Below are 24,700 nucleotides of genomic sequence, written 5' to 3'. Positions count from 1 at the left end.
CAACTCTTCAAATTTCAAAAAGATTCAAGAATAAGAGGGAATATACCCCCTTACCTTGGGAAGCAAAAAACCATAAGACAAGTGCGAGTACAGTGTCAAGGCGAAACCCTTCACATACTTAGCACTTGCAGGGAATTGAAGCCAAGAAGGATCTTATGGGCCATGCTTGCGGAAAGGGAAATAACACCTCCGCATGGCGGGAACGTTGAGAACTAGATTGTTTGAAACTTCAAGGTGGAATTGGTAGTTTAACATAACTGATCACTATGTCCAAAACTACCAAAACCTCGTGAAGTCTATACAAGTGAAATGCAACGCTCCCGACTTGCGAAGAGGTTAAACACCTACCCGCATCATAACCAAAGATCAGGCAGAAAAGTCGGGAATTTCTGCAAGTGACATTAGGAATACCGCAGGAAGAATCCCCACGGAAAACCTTAAAAAACAAAAACCTCTTTAAAACCCCTTGTTTAAAGTCCAAAAGTTCACTTCACTCATTAACAATTCATGAGAAGAACAATGGACTGGGGGGACTTGAAGAGGTAGGTCCCCGCAAAGCCCAGTTGGACCCGCAAGACACACCTTGAAGAGGTACGTCTGCGCAAAGACTAATTGGTCCCGCAGGACCCACCATGCCCAGAGAGATGAAGACCTTATACGCAGTAAGCCAGCTGTTCCCGCAGAAAAGCCTCCATTGGTACAGTACCCTGCCTGTTCCCGCAGCTATGGGTACAAGCCAAGAAGGAAGGCTACCCGCACTAACGGAAAGGCTACACGCATAAGGCACTAACTCATACTTCAGCAATGTCACCTGAAGAAGGAATGAGCAAGGCGGGAATATTCCCGCCCAAAAGAGCCAGTCCGTACGCTTCTGGAAGATCTTTTGTACTATACCTGCCAAGGTAGGGACAAAATAGACAAGATCTGACCAAAGCAGCCCATGAACCAATCACAGGGTGACAGCTCACCGACAATAGTACGAGGAGGAGCACGCTCTAGTACAAAATGTCACTATCAGCCGCTGCCTACCCACCAACTCCCATCGTGGCACGTACATAGCCCGTAGTTGGTAGAAAAGGAATAGTATACAGCCGGCCATGTCACTATCAGCCGCTGCCTACCCACCAACTCCCATCGTGGCACGTAAATAGCCCGTAGTTGGTGGAAAAGGAATATTATACAGCTGGTCGTACCTGCTTGGAAACCTACCTTCGGCTATAAATACTCCAACACCTTGGAACGGTATCATCATCTTATCTTATCTTCTCTCTAGCTATTTCTCTCAATATACACTTATATTCAGAGCAATCTAGTCTGATTCTCACGCCGGAGGGTGGTCACAAGGAGGAACCCCCCCTTCTCAGTGACGAGCTCACGGTGTCTGTTTTGCAGGTCAAGAAGAATAATCATCTTTGCTGGACCTAACCCTCGTGAGAAACATCTACTTAACCCTAAGATTATCCTTAATCTGCCGGGGTCATCTAGTGTTTCTTCAACCACTTTATGAAAGCATACAAATAACCTTTTAACTTCAATGAGTCAGGAATGACTTCAACCCGCTTTATATAATTGTGATTTCTGCGTACGTGTTAATAAATCAGGAAGGAGGCTAAATCAATAAATCACAAAACAAAGAAAGTGTATTAGGCCAATTTCACACAATACTTTAAACAAACATTAGTTGAACACACCACCATGCTTTAAAATATTATAACTTTGATTGTCTTTTTATGTATTTATTTTTGTTTTTATTATTCGGTTGATTCAAATAGGGTTGTAACATTATTTGAATTCAGTTTTAATAGCATGTAAACGATATATGCATCTCAAAAGCATAAGAAGGCATTAGATCAAGAATAAGGGAATATGTATACTTACATGAAGAATAAGAGTCTCTGATGCGAATTTCTCATTGTGGTACTTTTTGCAAACCTATTGTTTTTCAAAACTCTGAGAATGATTACCCCCAACCGCCAACAAGAAATTGAAAGATGTAATATCAGAGTTAGCTTGAAAATCTCATAATCAACAAATTAAGTGGAATGCAATCCAACATTTGATCATCCATCCAAAAGTTGCCACGATCAATTGCATAAAACCTAAACCTAAATCCAAAAGGCTAAAATCCCAAATTGAAAGAATTGCAATGCCTAATTAAACAATTTTGACCTACAAAAACAAATCAGCTCATATTAGAATTAGAAAAGAGAAATAAGGATAACCTAACCTGAAAGAGAAAAAGAAAGAGGCTAGTAACAGAAGTGATGAATATCCAATCCATGTGTTTGATTTGCCATAGACTGAAGATGAACATGGTGGACATGCGTATGTATAGTGCTTTTAATTTGGGTCGATGGAAATTGAAGGTTAAGGTCACTAATACGCTTGCTAAGAAGACATCGAATGGCCTATTTGATTGCACCGACGATGGAGCTTAAATGATCATTTAATATAGCGTCATCGAGAAGCTTTAGGTTTCTTAGGAAGAGGAGACGTCAAGAATTGATGAAGCAATTGAATATTGGTACGTTGATTTTCAGTTAGCGGTTTTTTTTTACGTAAGTTTTATGAATTTATTCTCTCACAAAACATAAAAGATAAATGAGTAATTATCCAAAACGTGAGGCTTTATAAATTTATACAACACGTTTGAAAAACGAAATAATGCAATAATAAATTACTTTTTCTGTCTTATTATGAAATAACGTTTATATCGTTGTGTTGTAATTATGAGATGACCATTTTGTCCATCACTCCTTAATAATCTATACATATAGGAAAGATATATTGGTAATTTACTAAAAATAAGAGTTTTCCTATTCTTGATACACAATGTACTACTTTATAATGCACATTTCCTTAAAAACTAACATATCCAGCGTAAGATGGGTGATTCAAAATTCAAAACCACAGCATTTTGATGCATTCATTCTATCTCATCATTCCTCTCTTCAACGCAGTCTATCTTCAATGGCGATTATCTACTCCTCCATCGAATTTACACCATCTATTAACATTTTCAACACAAAATTTGGTTAAACTGTTTGGAATTTCTATGATTCGGTTTACGTTCCATTTCACAACAATCACCACCGCATTCGTTGCCCACTTGAAGGATTGACGTCACCGTCGGAGTTACTTTTTTGGAAAGTAAGCTATCGCATTTTCATTCAATTTATGTGTGTTTTCTTTTTGTTATTATATAGTTTTACTCAATTTAGGGTTTGTTGGCCCAAAATTATTTGTTTTGGTTATTTTATGGCACTTTGAAGAAGCAAACAATTGATTTGGGTAAGGTACTATAACTTACATTTGTGTGTTTATGAGTGGTTTCGTTATCGATTATGATGTTAATGGTAACTTTTGTCAGATTTGTTAGATTGTTATTTTGTTTATATAAAGGGTTGTGAACATATCTATATCTATATCCATATTACATTATAATGCATATAGTAGGCCTTTCAACTTCCTCTTTCTCGCTTTTATATTAAATGTTGGCCGGACTTAGTTAACCTCCAGTTGCCGGTGCAATCAATAAATTCGCAGGTGTAATCAATGGATCGGTTTCAGGATTGAACGGACTCTCTGAATGATGATAGCAATGAGTGTTTATGATATTAATAATTTCGTATTCAATGTTTATTCAGGATTGTTATTTTGTTTATATGGTATTTCCCTTACATATTTTATTATTATTATTATTAGCTTTTATATTGCGGTTAAACTGTGACCTTTTTATTAATATTATTATAATTAGTAGTAGTTTTTTATATAACTGTTAAACTTTGATTTCCTTTTTTTGCTTCATACACATGTTCTTAGAGCCGAGGGTCTCTCTGGAAGCCACCTCTTTATTCCTTTGGATAGAGGTATGGTGTGCCTACATCCCACCCTCCCCAGACCCTACCTATAGCTCTGCTGTCGGTGGGATTTTACTGGGTATGATTGATTGATTGATTGATTATAATGCATATAGTAGGCCTTTCAACTTCCTCTTTCTCGCTTTTATATTAAATGTTGGCCGGACTTAGTTAACCTCCAGTTGCCGGTGCAATCAATAAATTCGCAGGTGTAATCAATGGATCGGTTTCAGGATTGAACGGACTCTCTGAATGATGATAGCAATGAGTGTTTATGATATTAATAATTTCGTATTCAATGTTTATTCTCGGTCATAACGCCGACGTCTGTTAAAATAGCCAGTGGGATACTCATCAATACTCAAGTGGCTATTTAGTTATCCCAGCACTAGATTAGGGCACGAAATTCGTCGGCACTCTCTCTATCGTTTAACAAATCCCTTCAATTTCATGCAGGTACGTTATTATTAGTCTTAATAGTTAATCGGAATTCATATGTTGTTGCGATTTGTCTGGGTAATCGGTCATATATATTGAATAGGAGTGTTGGAATCTTATTATTCAATTAATCCAACTGTTTTTTTTTCTTTTTTTCTTTTCAGTTTGAGGTTCAGGAGTAGTCGGTCATATGTTTTAAGCGGGTCACTTTGAGGTCAAAGGGTAATCCTGATTGTTAACGTTTTTTGATCTTGAATTCTATTCTATTCACTGATATTTCCAACTAATAATACTTGGTTTTACTTTATGATGTATGCATGTATGTTAAGGTGTATATATCATTTTCTAAGTTTGGGTGTTGTCATTATCTCTGAAAAAAATGTCAACACATAAGAATTTGATTTTATCGTATAAAGATATGTATAGTTTATCTTTGAAATAATAGCATAGTATATAAGTTCTAGAGCAACTGGATAGGTGTAATAATCATTAAAAGTGGAGATGTTTACCCAAATTAATGCTTCAATGAATACACACTTTCTTTATACATATGAAAGGATTAAGCTACACAAAAAATGCATGTGTAACATAATAGGAATTATGGGTATTTGGGATTGTTGTTAAAAAATTGGTGGTTTTTCAGTTCAAAATAAATAAATGAGTTTATCTGTGTTTCGCTTGTATTGTATTTTTCAGTCTTTTTTTTTTAAATTACATTGGTAATCTCTATTTTTTGTAACTGCATACCCAAATGGTTTGGGTCTTGATGCTATAACTAAGGGCGATATGCAGTTTAATATTGCTCATATTCAGGTAATGATTCATTATAAACTTGTTTGGGTAAATTTTCATCTGTGTGCTTTTTGTTTCAGGCAATGTTTAAATTTTAATTAGTTATTTGGATGTCTTTGTGCACTTGAGTAGTATTTCTACAGCTGTAGACGATCAATATAACCTATGCAGACAAATATACCTGAGCACATCATCAGGTAAGCCTTTTAATGTACACACACAGTCTATTTCCTAAATAAACGCTCCAGCCTTTAAATTCTAAGCATGATCTTTCATCATGAACTTCAGACTGAAAAACCAACTAGCCACCACAAAAAGAAACTAGCAGGTGGTCACTCAAGCCATTACTGTTCTTGTTGGGTTTAGACCTCAAGAAAAGAATGTTCTCAGTGCTGTCAAGGTCCTGAACCCTCATATACTCCACTGCTTTAATTTGAATTGCTTCTGTGACAATAAATTATATGAATTTGGCTTCTTGAAGGCATGCGTGTTTTTTTTATAAATCTTGATGTTGTGCAGATTATAATTGTGGGGCCACGGTTATTCACGTGCCTAACACTTCGGGTTCGTATCAAATATTTGGGTTTGTGACAGGTTGAATCAACATGCGAACACGACCCGTTTAAAACCCAATAATTAAGGAAATGTTGCCTTCATATGCTCTTGTTGCAAGAGATGCTAAAGATATTTGATAGCTGAATAGGTAACGTCCTCTCTTATGGTTTATTATATATCTACTCTTATATGTTGCCGTTTTCATTTAATTTAGGCTAAACCGTTACTTGCAGGCGATAAATACATCAGTTTGTGTTAGATGATTTATGTCTTCTCCTTTAGTTAACAACAACAGGCTAACAAAAGCAGGTCAACAGCTACAGGCCAAAACAGTAGCATGTCAAACAACATATGCAGGTCAAACAACATGTATCAGTAGTATGTGTAAGTGGTGGTCTATGCATGTGTTGTGTAGTCAAAACAATATATGTTTGTGCAGTGTTTGTTATGGTAAAAAACAATGTACGTATTTGTAGGCTAGACAGAGAGCAACTGCTTTTAGAATTGACCAACAAAAAAGATGATCATGACATTGAAGGAGAATATGACGAAAGACGAAGGGCAAGGCCGGAAGGAGATTAACGGACATGGGAGCATGCGATATGCGATTGTAGAATTTAATTACTCATCTTTTTTTATATTTTTTATTTTAATTTAAGCATGACATGATTTTAAGATTAGGGAGAAGATTATGTTATAAATATTTTTTGACCTCATTTGTGAACTTTTATGCCCATAGTCTAAAGCTTTGTCTGGGGACAATCAATGTGGCTCCAAGAAGAACATGTAAGTATTTCTGCATTAATATTATTCTTTGCATGAACCAAACAAGTCAAAACTCCTTCCAAAGTTTATATTTAATCTATTGTAGCCGAATGCATTTTGTAGCCTGTATCAATAACCGATCTGATGATCGGTGCTAATGTCAAATTAAAAAGGCAAGCTTATGTATTCATCCAGATAAAGTGCAATAAAACTGGGCTAATCTTCAACATAAATATGTGCCTGATAATGTCTTTGATATACACTTGCTTATTTAAACTTCATTCAGGTTTTTGGATTTAGTTATAACTGCATTACACAATTAGTTACCTAGAATATTAAGTTTATTTTTTGCGTTCGCTGATTATTAACGCGAAGCTCGTTAGATGTGGCAATATGGGCGGGGAGCCTGGTGGGTTGGGTAAGCGTATTTGTATCCAAATGAGCTCTTTTTTAGTCTGCGCCAACAATGGGGTTAGGCCCAATTGGTTTGAGATGTCCAGCAATGAAATTGCACGTAAGAGTTGGTCTAGATAGTCAATGTTTTTAATTTTTTTAGGACTATTTAGAAGCTGGTGAAATCTGAGTGCATGGTATGTTACAGTTATCTTTGTATTGTATAAATCGAGCAAGCGTCGGCCATGGAAATGGAATAATCGGTGAGCAATAGACGAGCAACGAACGGTTGGCACAGAAGAATTTAGATGAAAGTGGAGGGTTGAAAGAAATGTTTATAAATCTGAATTTGGCATTTTCAGAAGGTATTGATTATGCAAAAAAAGGTTGCAATGTTTAAAGCATGTTAGAAACCTTCCATTTGAGTTAATAAATATGTTGCTTACAATGTTACTTGAATTATCTGTAGATTAGTATTTGTTTTCATTATGCTATATGTATTTTTATTTATATATAAAAAAAGAAAAGCGGTTTTTTTGGAGTTAGATGTGTTAATGGGTACACCATGTTTATCCTCTGGGATAGATGAAACTTCACGCCTAGATCCTACTGTACGTTTGTTTTTTTTGTAAGATACGAATAATACGTAATACATTGCATACCTAAACGGAAACAAAATGTGCACAAATAATAAGTAATTAAAGGAACAAATAGAAAAAGACTAAACATAGGCTTACAAAATAACGAATTAAATGAGTAGCACGGTTTTTTTGTTTTTTATATTATCTTTGGAAGCTTTTTCCAGAATTTTGTTCAAGGCTTATCAATGACCAACACCACTAATGTATGGTTTATTATGTTGTGTAATTTTAAGATTGAGTCCTAACTAATAGTTTCTTTGCCTTTTGGTGAAATTATCAACTTGCTTTCATGTTGTAGTTTGGACTTATTTAGATATAATATATTTGTGTATCAAGTATAAATCTAAATCTAAAGTTTGGTAGATATAATATATTTACCTTTTGTTACATTTTATTTACTACTTATAGATGCAATACGTGTCTATACATAATAAAAATATCAACTTGATAACGACTAAATTATACATCATTGACAAAAACAATAGCATTTTAAAATCCTATAACCAACAATAGTGTAGTTATAGTTCACACCCGCTGCGAAGTAAAATTGTTACCAGGGAACCAAAAATGAACAATTTATATTGTGTATAGTTTACACCTGTAAAGCATTTACAGGCCATATTTATAAATATTCAGTTTTTCTATTGTTTCTTTCATTACAATTGGTTTATAATATTTATCAGTGATTAAAACTTAGTTAAGTGTATATTGTTGTTAGTTAAGTGTATGTTGTTATTAAAAATGTTATTAATAGTATTTTTATTATGTATAATTTATGATAATTCGACTATTTTCTTTATAATTATTAGTATTATATGAAGTTGGATCAGTTGACTAAAAATAGTTTACCCATTCAAAATATATGACCAGAACATTAGCATACATGATCAACCTAAAATAAACTATTATTTGTTGCGAACTTATAGACATGTTGAATATCACTTCATCGTTTTATTGTCAATCACATATATCCACACCGACTTGTTTTCTTAGCTTTTGATACTCATACTAAGAAATTCAGTAGCATGACCTTTCCAGAACTTCCAGCAAAACCCTTATATGAACATTTGGTGGTCATTCACAACGACCTTCACATATTTATTACTCATGGTTTCCAGTTTACAATTGTAAATTTCTGAAAGATGACATGTCACACCTGAACAAAAGCGTGGGTACCCCCACTGTTGCATCGCTCCGCACCGCAAAGTAAACTCATACCCATCGAATATCATTGAGCCCCCGCCGCAACGCGTGGGTACACTTACTAATTTACACATATGTACTTTTGTTTTTGTTTTGGTTTAAGATTACTGAATTAGAAGTTGAATTACAGGAAATGATTCCACTTGAGGAAGCTTTTGAAACTTTGAGATATTCTAAAGAAGTGCTAACATCACATAATGTTGATAAGGTACTAGATATTTTTGGGCACAATTAGTTTGACAAGAAGGAGGTGTGTAGCTTTTAAGTTTTAGGCTTACAATTACTATTCTTGATTGTGATTAATATGTAAAATTATGTTGTAATTTCAGGTGAGCAAGATTTTGATGTTTTTAGGGTTTATTTGGAACCCACTATAATGGGTTATGGAAATTGCTGCAATTATGTTCATTGCACTTGCCGGTGGAGGGTGAATAATATTAAGTTTATCCAAATGTACATGTGGTATATGTGATGTTTCTTTCATATTAGTATATAATACTTGGTTATGGCGTAAGGTAAACCACTTGAGTGGCAGAATTTTGTTGGGATTATTACACTGCTTGTTACTAATTCAACAACAAGCTTTATAGAGGAAATTGATGCTGGTAATGAAGTTGCAGATCTTATGGCACACCTTGCACCCAAAGCAAAGGTATCAACATCTCCGCGGCGTTGACTGTAATATGTTCTGTATATCATATTGACAGATTACAAATGAAATATTAGGTGCTTCGCAATGGAAAATGGGATGAGGAAGGAGCAGTCTTTTTTGTTCCAGTTGGTATAGTCCGTATGAAACCCAGGGATATTATTCGAGCAGGTGCTTGATTTTCTGAGGGTGGCCCGTTAAAGATAGATCAGGTATTTGTTTTCTTTTCATTTTATTATTATTTGAATTGTCTCTTTTCTTAAACCTTTATTTGCTAATTATCCCAATGGCAGGTTAGTGATCCCTTTCACAAGAATAAAAAGGCTTAAAAGAGGTTTACAAGGTTTGGATCCATTCGAGTGTTTTCTAGACCGAGCACTTTTCTGTTAGGGTCAAGACAAGTCGGATGGCTGTTTTGACCTAAGCAATACTTTTAAGGTAATAAATGTTGTTAAAAGAGTTGCCAATCAATTTTGTGTAGTCCTTGTTCAGAATTTTCATGAATTTAATTTTAGTTTTTTGTTTTGAGTTTGTCTGGTGTTGGTTCGGTTTAGATTCTTTCAGTTTTACTATTTGGGCACAAAATTAAAAATTTAGGCCCAAGGTGGTGTTAAACTCCCTTTAAAACTTGCCATAAGATATGAGAGTTTAGAGTGAACGAGAAAGAGAAGGGTAAATTTGGTATTTAATGACATTTATACTTGTCTCTTAAAACTTGCAGTAACATAGGAGAATTTGGAGTGAACGAGATAGATAAGGGTAAAATGGTCATATTTTATGATGTTTTTACTCATTTTGAAATGAATAATTTTTAGTACGAGTCAAAATGGGTTCATGATAGTACAAGTGAATTTGGGCCCGCCCGACCTGCAAACAAATAGTTTTACATTTTAGTTGGCAAGTTGACATTTTGGGTACGTGAATACTTATTTTTGGATATTTTCAGGTAAGACGAACTCGACTACGTGAGGTAGCTACAAGATCTTGTTTCAAATATGGACAAGGTTAGTTTTTTATAACGGTTTTTTCGCTTAATGATTGCTTTTCGTCTTTTGAATCAACTGTCGCCTATCATTGTTGTTTGTATCAGAATTAAAGCTCGAGGAGGGGTAGAGACGAGAACGAAAAGTGTTTTAAGTGGAGACGATTTTCAGGTATGGGGTGTTAAGGTTAGGGTACGAACTCGCCGGTTTAACACAATCTACTTCATTTTGCGATCGATGAAAGAATTTCGCCTCGACTTCGACCGCGAATGTTGTTGATTTGTTTGATAAGGTTAATGACGATTATTATATAATACCTATCTTATGAATCATTCAATATGTTTTAAGTTACTGATTAAAATGTAGGGTTTTAATGTGTTATAGCCATTTGGTCAATGGTTTGGTGATGACTTCCAAGAACTTCTCAGTATAAAAAACATGGTTAAATAGTGATTTTGCCTAAACATGATGTTAATTTTGCAGGGTGGTTGAAAATATAATGGCATTACTTTGGCAAAACAATTAGGTTGTAATGTAGAGTCACAACCGGAGATCCATTTGGAACAAGAAGCTGGAAACAATATAGTCAACCACTGTAGAGAGACCCGATCTGGTGTTATGTGGGACAAAACGGTGGCGTTTATTTTGCTCATGCAAGAAGATGAGATGGCCTCTTGCCTTTGTTAAGGTTAAGTTTAATAAAATATCTAAAATTTTTTTTATAATCAAAAGTTTTATGCCAACAACTTTTTAGTTCAAAGCTTCAAAAGTCTCTTTCAACTTTTTGGTTATATGTTAAGCAATAACATTATAAATTGAATCAGTTTTATGTCATAAGGCCAACAGAATTTTGATAAACATGCACAGATCATCAAAAAACTGAACCATTTGAAACTTTGTGTTTCTATAAGTTTTTGTTAATTATTCAAATGCAATATTTGTTATTATTGACACTAAATACTCACTCTTCGTAAACGAGTTGTACAAGCTGAGCTGGTTTGTGAACGAGCCGATTTTGAGCGAGTTTTCTCAAGGTTTTTTCAAGCAAGTATTTAAAATTTGAGTTTTCTAGGGTCATATGAGATATTATTTGTGTGTATTCACGAATATACGTGCCTCACCCAGTCACCCTTACGGCCTTACTGGTATGTGTTAAAATCATTTATTTAAATTATATTTAAACAAACGGTTTATGAACATAAACGAACATAATCAAATGAACTGTGCTATATCTCCTTTTGGTATGAATATTATATTTTGTTATACTTACTTTTTTGGCTTAATTAAGGTTGTGTGATTTTGTTATAATTCTGTATCTACTTTTGTAAGTTGTTTTTGAGCTTTGGTTTGTTTGGTTTCGAAGACACTATTGTTATAGGTAAATGCATTATAATCATATTTGTGTCTCTTAATTTCTCTATGATTTGTTTATGAAGATGTAAGATTTGTTTATGGTCATTTATTGATTTGTTGTATTCACTGTTGGTATTTAAGATTGATTTAGTTTTTAGCTTTTAGCTGGCGATGTGCAACGTTGGTTTATAGCCTGTAATGTCTGTTGTTGTAGTGTTGGTGGTTTCCCACGATTTAAAATTACTTTATTAGTAGTTGTTCTTTGTTAGTTTCTTATATCTTATATTTTAAGTAGTGGCTAAATCAGAGCTGGTGAAAGTAATAGATCATAGTTATTAATATTTATTTAGTAACGAGATTCATTTTAGTATTGGTGTGAGCCATGAGTATGATATTACGGATGCGCTAATTATTTGAATAGCTAAATCTTAAGTTGAGAGTTGATATTTATGAGTATACAATGAAAAGTTTTAAAGGGAACATTAATTAGACCTTGGACAAGGATATCTTGTTGCAACAGAGGTACAAGGATAATTTGGTAATAGTCAATTATTTGATTTTTATTAGTCAAATTGCGGGTGTGAATAAACTTTGAACAAATAGGTTGCATATTAATTACAAGGTTATTTGCTGGTTTACAAGTAAGGTTGTAAATGGGTTTGTTTGGTTAATTTTGGGCTTTTTCGTTAAAACAACTTATTAATGTACATCCAAGCCTGCCGCCTTCATATTCTGGAGCATCTTTCGTTCAGAGAGCTTAGGTTCATTTTATGTTCATAAATTTAATAAATATTTAGTACAACTTTTATGTCACCTTAAGCTAAAATACGAGATTTTACAGGGTGGAGTTAAAGAGATCATCGTATCATTAGAGCCAAGAGACAAGTGCTTCTAAGAGTTATTCTTCAATGGAAATTTTGGCAAGCTGCTTTTCGGGTCTAAAGAGCCATAAGAGCCAAGAGAGCTTTTAACAAGATCCAACAAAAATTTTTGGATGCCATTATATATATAATTTCATTTCCCGACATAGGTGTATAAGATCGGCATGAAAGAGATTTATTTAGTCTTGTGTGTCAGATATAAAAAAGTGTATTATGGTGATAAGTGGTATGTATTGAAGTTGCGTTTTGCTACTTTTTTACATGTTCTGTTTGTCATTACAAGTCGAATTCGGATTCCGCCGCATCGCGCGGATACCTACTAGTATAATAATATAGATATAGATATAGATTGTGTAAAATTACTATTGTCCTTCCTATATACATTTTAATATAGTATATATATATATATATATATAGAGAGAGAGAGAGAGAGAGAGAGAGAGAGAGAGAGAGAGAGAGAGAAAGAGAGCAAGGTTATAATAAGAAGTATAGTTTTCCTAAAAAGTGTAGAAAGTGCGTTTTCACCACTATATATAATAAAACACACCGCATAATAAACACACTTTCCATATCCATCATCAGATCAACATATCTAACGCACCAGATTACTTCTTACACTTTTTAGACACACTCTACTTCTTATTTTAACCCCACCATATATATTACTATATATAATAGATATAAGAGAGAGAAATCTAAGACTATAAGGTATGGATGCCATTTTGCCTCTTACTTTAGAGTGACACGTCAGCGCCATATCATATTCCATTTCAATCCACTCTATTATACAATAACAAGGAAATTGTAACCAATTCACCACTTTACTCTATTTTCAAATAAAATAAATAAATAAATAAATAAATATATATATATATATATATACTAGTTTGATCCTCCAGTAATTACGGGAGTTTATTTAAAGTTAAAGTTTTGTTTTTAATCGTTTTGTTATTTTATAATGATTACTTTATTTTTTAACGTAGTTTTGTTTTAATACATATATATTAGTTTATTATTATATTTTTTAACGTTTGGGTTTTATCAGTTGAGGTTTTTTAGATTTTTAACAAACAAACATAAACGAACGCGAGCATGTTGATTTTTTAAAATGTACAAACATGAACACAAATATTTGTCTAATGAAAAAAGAGGCGTTGATGCAGTTGACGATGGTGGGTAATATTGGAAGTTAACCGGCGATGGAGATGATAGACCAGCAACGAAGAACATGCAAAGCAAATAAATTAAATTAGAGTTTGATAATGAAAGTGTTTATCAATAAATGAGATCTTATAAGTTATAACTCATTTGAGGGCTATTATAATTTAGTAAGTCGCATAACCCATGAAAATTATTCTTTAATAATTAAGTGGTTCTTTAAAAAAAATATGAGATGTTATAACCTGTTTAAGGGTTATCACCTGTGAAAATTATTTGTTTGCTTATGAAATAGTTTTACAAATAAATGAGATGTTCTAACCCATTTAAAGGCTATCCAGGTTTGGTGAGACCCATACCCGCGAATTCGGGTCAAATGCATGAGAAGTCTCCATTTATAAATCAAGCAATCTGATGACTCTAGAGAATATGAGGAACAACCTGAGAGCGACACATAGGATTTTATGGTAAGCAATTATATAGATAGTTAGATATATATAACTTAAATTAAGTTAATGCAACTAAAATTATGAACAAAATATAAAAAAATTACTTTGATTTAAATTAATATAACTAAATAAAAACAAAATCACATTCACGTAAATTAATATAACTAAATAAAAATAAAATTACATCCATTTAATATAACTAAAACTAAAAGTTAAATAAAAATAATATTAAATACTAATATACCTAATTCCTCACCCACCCACCTTCCAACCTTCTTCACCATCATCTCTCTTCTCTCTGTAGCTTATGAGCCTCTGCATCTTATTTGCCTCTCTTTGTAAATTGTAATATGAGTCCTGAACAAATTTGTTAAAAAGAAAAGAAAAGTCTAACCGACTATATTATAGTCAATAAAATAATGCTTTTGTCTTGAAAAATTGTCAAATATATCGGCATGTTTATCGGTGATTTCACCAACAAAAAATCACCGCCGACGGCACCGATATGAGCGGGACGGTGTTCACCGCTGGCACCGCCTGCCACGTTCACTTTTTCATCGACAAATCGATGACCACACCTTACAGTCTAAGATGTTGAAAAATAAGAGTTGTACAAACAACTAAGCTTAATGTACAACCCATTATTGCATACTAAATACAAACCCAAATAGTAATAGGACGCGGGATATCTTAAAATCAATTTCACAATTCAAATTCAAACCCACTCGCGTATCTTACCAGATCTGGTCGCTTCTCTCTCTCTATGGATATCCCAGAAGCAAATCGCTAACACTTATTCATCTTTACCCAACATCTTCATTTGATTGTGCAGTTGCTTGATTTGAAAAGGTTGTTGATAGTAAGCCGATTTGAGATGGCTAATCTCCCAAGTGATATACCCTTTGAGCGGGTTAGACTCCAAGAAACATTAGAGAGAAAGAGTCAATAAAACTTTACTAATTTTCTTCTTAATAATGTCAAAATCTAAAAGACCTTTTATAGCCTACAATGTATGGAAGTTAATTAACTACCTAACACTACTACACTACTTGAGAACATGGGAACATGAATAAAATAAACATGCAAATTAAATATGGTTGCAAATGAACGTGGTTAATATGTTGATGTGTTCGGTACGTATCAATACTCCTGCCCTAAAAAACGTCCTTGTCCTCAAGGACGGTATGCTCGGTCCATGGCGGTCGCCACTCACGTCGTCCATTAGCATTCAGTTCAGTTTCAATGCCGCGCAAAGGTGGTTTCTATGGTGGTCGCCATTCTCATCTTTGCTCCGGAAATGGAGGACATATTATCCTACCCATGACTTCTAAACCAAAGCCCATAGTTAAAGGAACATCCAATACTAAATCTCCAGCCTTAGAAATTAAGTTGAGTGATGCTACGGTTTTGTGGGCGACATTTGGTGAAGGTGTTGGAGATGTTGCGAGAGTCTCGATGGTTTTAGGTGTATGTGGGCAATGAAGTAGGAAATATTTTCGTGGTTGATGGCTGTTGTTTGCCGATGGTGGAAGTGGAGCATGTGAGTATCTTTGGCCGTTCTTGGCGAAGGTTATCATGGGTGGTGGTGGTGTAAACGATTCAAGTGACGGTTTCGGTTTAGCAAGGGTAGAGAGGAGTGATTTGGCGAAAAATAATAAGAGGTTGGTTTGCTAAAACTGAGCGGCTTGGGCTTTGGCAAAGGAAGTGATGAAGACATCCAATTTGGAGGAAAACTCCTTCATCGCAGCCGCTTGTTCGGAGACGACATCGGCAAAGGCTGATATGGTTTGTTTAAGAGGTTGTGGTTTATGGTAGGAAGGCATAGGATTCGAGAATGAAAGCACCATTGATAGTAGATGGCTAATCTCCCAAGTGATATACCCTTTGAGCGGGTTAGACTCCAAGAAACATTAGAAAGAAAGAGACAATAAAACTTTACTAATTTTCTTCTTAATAATGTCAAAATCTAAAAGACCTTTTATAGCCTACAATGCATGGAAGTTAATTAACTACCTAACACTACTACACTACTTGAGAACATGGGAACATGAATAAAATAAACATGCAAATTAAATATGGTTGCATATGAACTTGGTTAATATGTTGATGTGTTCGGCACGTATCAGTTCTTCTTCTTCTACCTTCCAGCTACTTCTTTGTTCAATTTGCGTTTGGAACTGATATCTAGGGTTTCGAATCAGTTAAGTATTTGTTTTTTAGACGAAATCTGATAGTGTTTTTTGTCGATTTCTAGATATTTAAGTCCTGAATCATCTTCGGAGCAAAATATGGAGTTTTTGAAGGCGAATTGGATTCTTTTTAATTAGTTTGGAATCGAAAGACATAGGGTATAGATCACTTGCAATTGAAGTATTCACTATTCATATTTGATATTTGCTATAATTTTGTACTCTACGTACTCTAAATTTGTTGTGCACTTGTGTAAATATCTGGTTTGGTTCAAATTAGTTTTCTCATTTTTTTGTCTATTTACGATACTAACTTCCTCGATTGTTGATCTGTCAATAAATGTAGATCATGTCTTGTGTTATATTATCAGCTGTTTCATCTTTGGGTAGTTGATATGACCATTAAGCATGTATGTATGTGTAAAGCTAATGAAATGATATTAGTTTGGTGCTTTTCATTGTGTGGACTGATTCCCAATTTACGGCTTGTAACTCTGCATTGATCCTTATGACTATTGTTATAGGAAGGAAGGATTGATGAAGATGGGCATCTACAGTGATCTTATCACGGGTGGTCTTTTAATGGATGCTGGTTGCATCATCGGACAGGAAGCTTGAGCTTTTTAATCCCGAGAGCTTGTGTTACCAGGCTCCCGACAATGGTGTCTCGAGGTTTGTTGTTTGTTTGGCCTGATAAAAATGGTTTGGAATGAGCACGTGCCACCAAGCATCTGATGTAATCATTCATATCTTTTAGTGTAATAACAATAGGTTATATAATTGATTAGTTAATCTTGAATATTCATTGGTATAGAGGTAGGGTACCAAAAAGCCCCAAATACCCTTAAGTAATACCCACGGGTTAACTAGAAGTCCCTCATAAGGCACCCGCGGGATATATGAACCATCCGCATAAATCATTTGAGGAAGAAACACTCTCATAGCACATGCGGAAGCATCCTGGCACCGTCTAAAGTCATCCGCAAGAAGGAATACCCTTCCGCGTAAATAACCACGAGGGTAATGCCCCGGGTTAGCTGTCAGCAACCAAGTACCTTCCAGAAGGTTTACTAAGATGCTTTCTTGAACAATACGTGATCTTTCAGCCAATTAACAAGGGACACCTGGCAAGGCCGTTATAACCATGCACATGGCTAATATTACTCTTTTAACCAAAATCAGAAGGACGCGTGTCTAGGTTGTTATACATGCACATGCAACGTATAAGCTGAACCTATCATATGAGGACACGTGTCCAGACGGTTACACGAGCATCTTCTGAAAAGGACAGCTGGCCCAATCACCTTCCCACACCCTTCGGCTATAAATACCCTCTCAATCATCATGAGGTATTCATTCACTCCCACTGTACTCTCTCAACTTACTTAAGTGCTTATCTTTTACAGAAAAGTACTGATTCTCACGCCGGAGGGTGGTTACGGGAAGACCCCCCCTCTTGTCCTTCCCGTAACGAGCTCACGGTGTCTGTTTTGCAGGTCTTCGTCACTAGACTTTAGGCAATTGGGTTCATATCGTATTTGCAGTTAACCATATCCTACCCTGTTGACTCATCGGATCTAGGGCCCATTAGTGAGGAGTAGATCCGTGTTTTTTCATTGGCGCCATCCGTGTCTTTGTTAGAACAGCAAAAAAAAATTTCCGGCCTCTTTACGATATGAATCAGTTACCTAAAGGGCCGACAGAGAATCCGACACAATCTTCACGTGGTCCCAACCCTGAAACACGTGAAGGAGCAACGTCGGTGTTTGCTCGAATCACGACTCCTGTCACAAGAATCGATGCTGTGAACACTGGAGGTTTTACCTTGGGCGGTTCTACGGCTCGGGGACTGTTCGCTCAGCAAGAAGGTGTTACTCTAGTAGACACCGGAAATGTTGTTACACCAGCTACTGATTTGGGGCGTGTTACAGCTCCAAGAGGTTCTGATCTCGGAGATCTGGACCGAATTATGAGAGATGCTAATCGAACTCACTCAGAAGTAGGCCTGGATGAAAATTCCGGTGACTCTGCTCAAAGGAGAGTTCGGCAGCATAATTCTAGATCTGGAGGACTCTTGTCTCCAGATGAATGGCTCCGCATTCAACAAGAAAGTCTGGTTGCTGAATACGAACGCAGGGTACGAAATGAGCGTTTCCATGCTCGTATCTTGACGTACGATGACTTTCCCAGGAGATCAGTTTCCCCACCCATACGGGGAAGTCACATTCAGTATAGCCAACCACCAGAACAAAACCTAGGTGAGATCCGGAGGTTACGTCCTCGTCCCCGCATAGATATGCGGGTACCGTCTTGCGAGGAAGAACTAGACGGACATGACTCAACATATCGTCCGGAAGGTAGTTACTACAACGGGGATAGCCGTCTCCCTTCATACGGAGGGGCTAGTTACCCGCGATCGGCTGTCCGCCATGCGGAATACTATAGTAGTACTGAACATGATTTTCTTAAACCATATCGTCTGGAATCATTCGCAGAAAAATCGAAGTTCATTCCGGCCATCGCGACGGCTCCATTCTCGATAAACACAAAAATTCCAACATCCGTTGGAACATATAGTGGAATGATGGATCCTAGTGACTATCTGTTGAGGTTTGAAGCAGTAGGAGGAGTCAGTGGTTGGACTCTTCCATATTGGTGTCACATGTTTGCACTGACATTCACGGGGGTGGCACGAGAATGGTTTGAAAAGCTACCATGCGGGCAGATCAAAAGTTGGAAGGATTTCGTAGCAAAATTCTCTCAACACTTCAGCCAACAAAGAAAGCATACACGCGACCCTTCGGAAATACTGGATGTTGAAAGGCGAAACAATGAATCCATTGAAGACTTCATTACTCGTTTTAACAACGAGAGCCTTAACATTGGAGGGGTTAGTGAAGATATGCTGCGGGGAGCATTCCGCAAGAACGTCCATAGTGATGCTTTAATCCGCACACTAACCAGAAAAGACGGAATGTCCGAGTCCTGGGACGAACATGACAGCAGCTAAGTTGTTTGCAAGAACCGAAAAAACACTAGGGTCTAGCACCCAGAAGCAATTACCAAGGGTTGAGTTCCAGACCCCAAGACCAAATAAACTAGCTAAAGGAAAAATCTGGTCAAGGCTGCAACCGACCACAGAACTACCAAAGCAGTTCGATGCAAGATCGTTGATTGGCAACAAGAACAAGCGCAACTTTCCAGCACGATCTTCCAACAACATTTGAACTCAGCTGTTAAAAACTCCTTTAGAAATCCTCACAACTGAGAATTTGACCTTCCGCAAGCCTCAAACGTTACCGAGGAAATCATTCCTCGATAACAAAAAACACTGCAGGTACCACAATGATATAGGGACAATACAAAAGAGTGCGTGTCCCTAAGGAATGAAATAGAGGCGGCTGTAAAGAACGGAAACTTAGATCATTTGGTCAAAGATGTACGACCAGGGCCTGGCAAACCTTCCGCAAAGGATAACCAGGGCCCGGCCAAAAGGCAAATAAAAGATCTGAACGTCCACATGATTCAGGGAGGTCAACAGATCAGTGGTAAGAGGAAAGAGTTCGCGTATGAGGAATGGAAAAACGAGCCAGTCATTTTTCCACGTATCAGAGGAGGACCGTGCAACAAGAATCCTCTGATAATTACTGCTCTATTCGGACACTATCGGTCACAATATGTGTTCTTCGACACTGGTAGTACATCCGACATTATGTACGAACAGTGCTTCGAACAGCTTGAGGAAGACGATAAAGAAAGATTACGACTTATTCATGCACCCGTTTCTGGGTTTTGGTGGGGAAATAATGCACCCGCGCGGTGTCATTACATTCCCGGTCACACTTAGTGACGGAGTCCACTCAAGAACTGAGGAAGTTGAATTTTTAGTCTTACCGGCAACTTCTAAACATGACATTATTCTTGGACGAGAAGCAATTGGAGACTTCAATGCTCACTCGTCCACAGCTCACGGAGAAGTAGGGGTTCCGACCCGTACTGGTGTAGCAATAATTCATGTTAATCGACATTGCTTCACAACCAAAAGTTCGAGGCCAAGTAAAGTTTCAAAGCAAAATCAGAGGACTGAACCAGAGAAATGGGTTGTTAACAAGAAATTTCCCGATCAAACCGTAGTAATTGGTCCATCTATTTCTGAAATCGTCCGAACCTTCTTGAAGCAATTACTAACAAAGAACATTGACATTTTTGCGTGGCAGCCCGTGGACACGACAGGTGTCCCGCGGAATATTTCAGAGCAGAAGTTAAAGGTGAATCCATTAATTACCCCAATTGTGCAAAAGAAGCGAAAGATGGGCCCGGAACAAACGAAGTCCATGAATGAGCAGGAGCAAGATCTTCTTCACGCCGAGATTATACGGGAAATCAAGTACCAAACGTGTGTGGCCAACCCAGTGATTGTTTCGAAAAGCTATGGAACGTGGAGGATGTGTATAGATTATAAAGATCTAAACAAATCATGCCCGAAAGATTGTTACCCACTTCCGAAAATCGACTTGAAAGTAGATGCTGTGGCCCCATTCAAATTCAAGTGCTTCCTCGATGCCTACAAAGGGTATCACCAGATTCATATGGCAGCTGGTGATGAGGACAAGACAGAATTCCCTACCGACCAAGGAACTTTCTGTTACAAAATGATGCCTTTCGGATTAAAGAATGCGGGTGCCACATATCAAAAATTGATAGATCAGGCGTTCAAAGGCCAAATAAGTCTAAACCTCGAAGTCTATATGGACGATCTGGTGATCAAAAGCACCGAAGAGGATCAAATGTTGAGGGACATAGAGGAAACCTTCGAAACATTGAGAAGTATCAACATGAATCTCAATCCAGCAAAGTGTTCCTTCGGTATGGAGGAAGGAAAGTTCCTCGGGGTAATCATTACAGGCACGGGTTTCAAGGCTAATCCGGATAAGATACAAGCAGTAGCCCGCATGCCATCTCCCGCATCCCTCAAAGAAGTTCAAACACTTAACGGAAGATTAGTAGCGTTAAACAGGTTTTTGGCAAACCACGCTGCTAAATCTTACCCGTTCATTTCAACATTGAGAAACTGCCTCAAAAAGGCACAATTCAGATGGACTCCGGAAGCCGAGCAAGCATTCCAGGAGGTCAAGAAGTGTTTAATGGAATTACCCACGCTAACTGCTCCTCACGCAGGTGAACCATTAACACTGTATTTTTCGGCGTCTGACATTGCCGTTGGGTCTGTTTTACTAACAGATAGGAAGGACGTTCAAACTCCAATCTATTACGTCAGTAGAACATTGTTAAACCCGGAAACAAGATATTCGATGTTGGAAAAGTTGGTCTTGGCATTAGTATACGCAGCCCGTCGGCTCCGCAGGTATTTCCAGGGTCATCCCATCAATGTGTTAACTGGATACAAGCTCAAGAACGTGTTGAGTAAGCCTGAATTATCAGGGCGACTGGAAAAATGGGCCATCGAATTGGGTGAACATTCGATAGAGTGTAAACCAATACCGGCAATCAAAGGGCAAGTACTGGCGGACTTCGTCACAGAAGTTCCGCAACACAAAGAACAATAATGTTTAATCAAACAACAACCTAAAGAACCTTCGGAACAAGGACAAGTCTGGTCATTGTTCACGGACGAAGCGTCAAGCAGTGAAGGATGTGGTGCAGGCTTAAGGCTAGTAAACCCCGAGGGGCATGAATTTACATACGCCATCAAGTTGGACTTCAAAAGTACCAACAATGAGACGGAATATGAAGCCTTCCTGGCAGGTCTGCGGATAGCAAAAAAGCTTGGGGTGAAAAATTTGGAAGCACGAGTGGATTCCATGCTAATTGCGAGACGAATAAATGGAACATATGAAGCCAAAAATGATGTCATGGCTTCTTATTTATCACAAGCAAGGGTCTTGATTCACCAATTTGCCTCTTTCAATGTTGTTAACATTAAGAGGAGCGAGAACAAATCGGCGGACGCTCTTAGCAAGCTAGCTTCAACGAATTTTGAGCATTTTGCCAAAGATATTTGTGTAGAAGTTCTACATCATCCATCCATTCCACAAAACCAAGTCTTGGTAATTCAAACCGGCGTCGAATCTAGGATGACGCCCATCAAAACTTACTTATCTTCCGGAGCACTTCCAGCAGGAAAGGCTGAGGCTCGGAAGATCAAACACAAAGCTTTGAATTACCAGATGACTGATGGCATCTTGTACCGGAGATCATTTCTTGGCCCGCTGTTACATTGTGTAGACGCAGAAGACGCAAATTACTTAATTCAAGAAATTCACGAAGGCATTTGCGACCTATACGCGGGACCAAGAATGTCAGTTGCGAAAATCATGACCGCAGGGTACTATTGGCCCGGCATGCATTTGGACGCTGTGCAAAAAATCAGAAAGCGTGATTCATGCCAGCAACATGCCCCAACACCCTGCGCCCAAAAAACGAGCTGATTCTAGTAACATCTGCCTGGCTGTTCCAAAAATGGGCAATTGATATTATGGGACATTTTCCAGAAGCCCCGGGACGAGTCAAATTCTTGATAGTGGCCATTGACTACTTCACCAAGTGGATAGAAGCCAAAGCGGTTGCATCAATAACGGATTCAAGTGTGAAAAAATTCCTTTGGGAATTCATCATCTGCCGGTTTGGTCTCCCGCAAGAATTGGTAAGTGACAATGGGACCCAATTTGCTGACAGCGGACTACATGAATGGTTGAAAGAACTTCAAGTCATTCAAGTTTTCACATATGTAGCTCACCCGCAAGCAAATGGTCAGGTCGAAAGGACCAATCGAACTATCAAAGAAGGGATCAAGGCAAGGTTAGGAACTAAACGGACAGGTTGGGTTGACGAATTGCCCCATGTACTCTGGGCCTTCTGCACCTAAAAGAACTCTAGCAACTTGGAGACGCCGTTTAGTCTAACCTATGGCACCGAAGCCATGATCCCGGCAGAAATCGGGATTCCATCCTCAAGGGTTCTACTAATCGATGATAATGATAACGAATTAAGGATGAATCTTGATTTACTTGAAGAACCAAGATAATTAGCATCGATCCGCGAGCACAATTATAAGCGATAGCTTCAGAAGTATTACAACTCGCGGATCCAGAAATGCGAGTTCGATGCGGGAGACTTTGTCTTCCGCAATAATGAGGTTTCCGATCAGGAACCTCTGGGCAAGTTGGCCCCAACTTAGGAAGGACCTTATAAAATCAAACAAGTGTTATCTAAAGGTGCCTACAAGTTGGAAAACTTGGACGAGACTGAAATCCCTCGAACTTGGAACGCAGCACAGTCAAAGAAATGCTATATGTAGCAGTTTTATTTACTCTTTTATTTTGGCCTGCGTGCCCACATAGACTAGCAAGTTATGCAATTTCCTTTATTGTAAGAAGGATTATGCCCAATGTATGAAAAATCTTGAGTTAGTTCCATGTTATTTCGATAAGTTGTAATCTTTTATTGACAAAAATGAAGCTCCGAAGAAACACTTATATTATAATACATAAGACAAAGTGCACCGGAAGAAAGCAAAACTTCTTATTATTGATCAAAAGAGATTACAAAAGAAGGAAAATTTACAAAGGAAAGCATATATACTTCTACGGTGCGATATTCTCGTCTTCCGCAGTATTATCGGCTTCACCTTCTTCTTCCTCCTCATCAAGATCCAATAGCTCCTTTAATTGTTCTATGGCATCCTCCTTATCCGCGAGCTCCGATATATGATCGGAAAGGGAAAACTTCAGAGTATCAAAATCCTTGGTTTTCTCAATAAGGATAGAAGCAGTATCCTTGCCGGTCAAGACATACTCCTCCGGAAGCCGGCCCTCAGAACCAAACTTATATCCTTCTTCAAAGCCCATTTGTCGGCCTGCTTGCTCTGAAGCACGAAGGAGTACCACAACACAATTCTCAAGATCGTCACTGTTCCGAACGTCAGTGATAACCTGTTAAGTCATATAAACATGGGTGAACACAGACAAGTTAGAAATTAGTTATGCTAATAAAAAGACTTGGTACCTTGGGAATTGCCGTCGTCAGAAGCCACTTCTTATCCGCCTGAGCCCGGATAAGATCCATCTTGTGACCAACACACTCCAAGGCTTGGTCTCGATTCTTGGAGTTAAGGTCGGATAAGCGCTTGTCCTTGGTCGTTGAATCAGCCTGAAGGGTCTTTATTAGCTCAGCGTGTTCGTCCAACTGCTTCTGGAGAACAGCCTTGGCTTCCTCAGCAACAAGGCGATTGGCTTTCTCCGCCTCCATGGCTCGATCACTATCCCGTGCGTCAGTTAACACTTTAAGAGCTTCTTTCTTGGCATCAAGCAAGTTTCGTTCAGTTTCTTCTGGCTCCTCATTCATAGCTAACCAATCCCGGCGTATCTCCTG

General features: G+C 37.5%; 1 protein-coding gene across 1 annotated transcript; it reads left to right on the top strand.

Moving 5' to 3' along the window:
• Positions 1-22,131: 22,131 nt before the first annotated feature.
• LOC143588479 (uncharacterized) lies at positions 22,132-22,758 on the top strand. Its single transcript, XM_077069469.1, has one exon. The coding sequence runs from the start codon at positions 22,132-22,134 to the stop codon at positions 22,756-22,758; it is 627 nt and encodes a 208-aa protein (XP_076925584.1).
• The last annotated feature ends 1,942 nt before the right edge of the window (positions 22,759-24,700 follow it).

This window comes from Bidens hawaiensis, unplaced genomic scaffold (genome assembly GCF_021521415.1).
Source record: "Bidens hawaiensis isolate Kalapana, Puna unplaced genomic scaffold, B.hawaiensis_p1.1 tig00036405_1, whole genome shotgun sequence".
In the NCBI taxonomy this organism is placed as follows: domain Eukaryota; kingdom Viridiplantae; phylum Streptophyta; class Magnoliopsida; order Asterales; family Asteraceae; genus Bidens; species Bidens hawaiensis.
The sequence above is the reverse complement of the archived record's forward strand: the minus strand, read 5'-3'. Positions and strand labels throughout refer to the sequence as shown.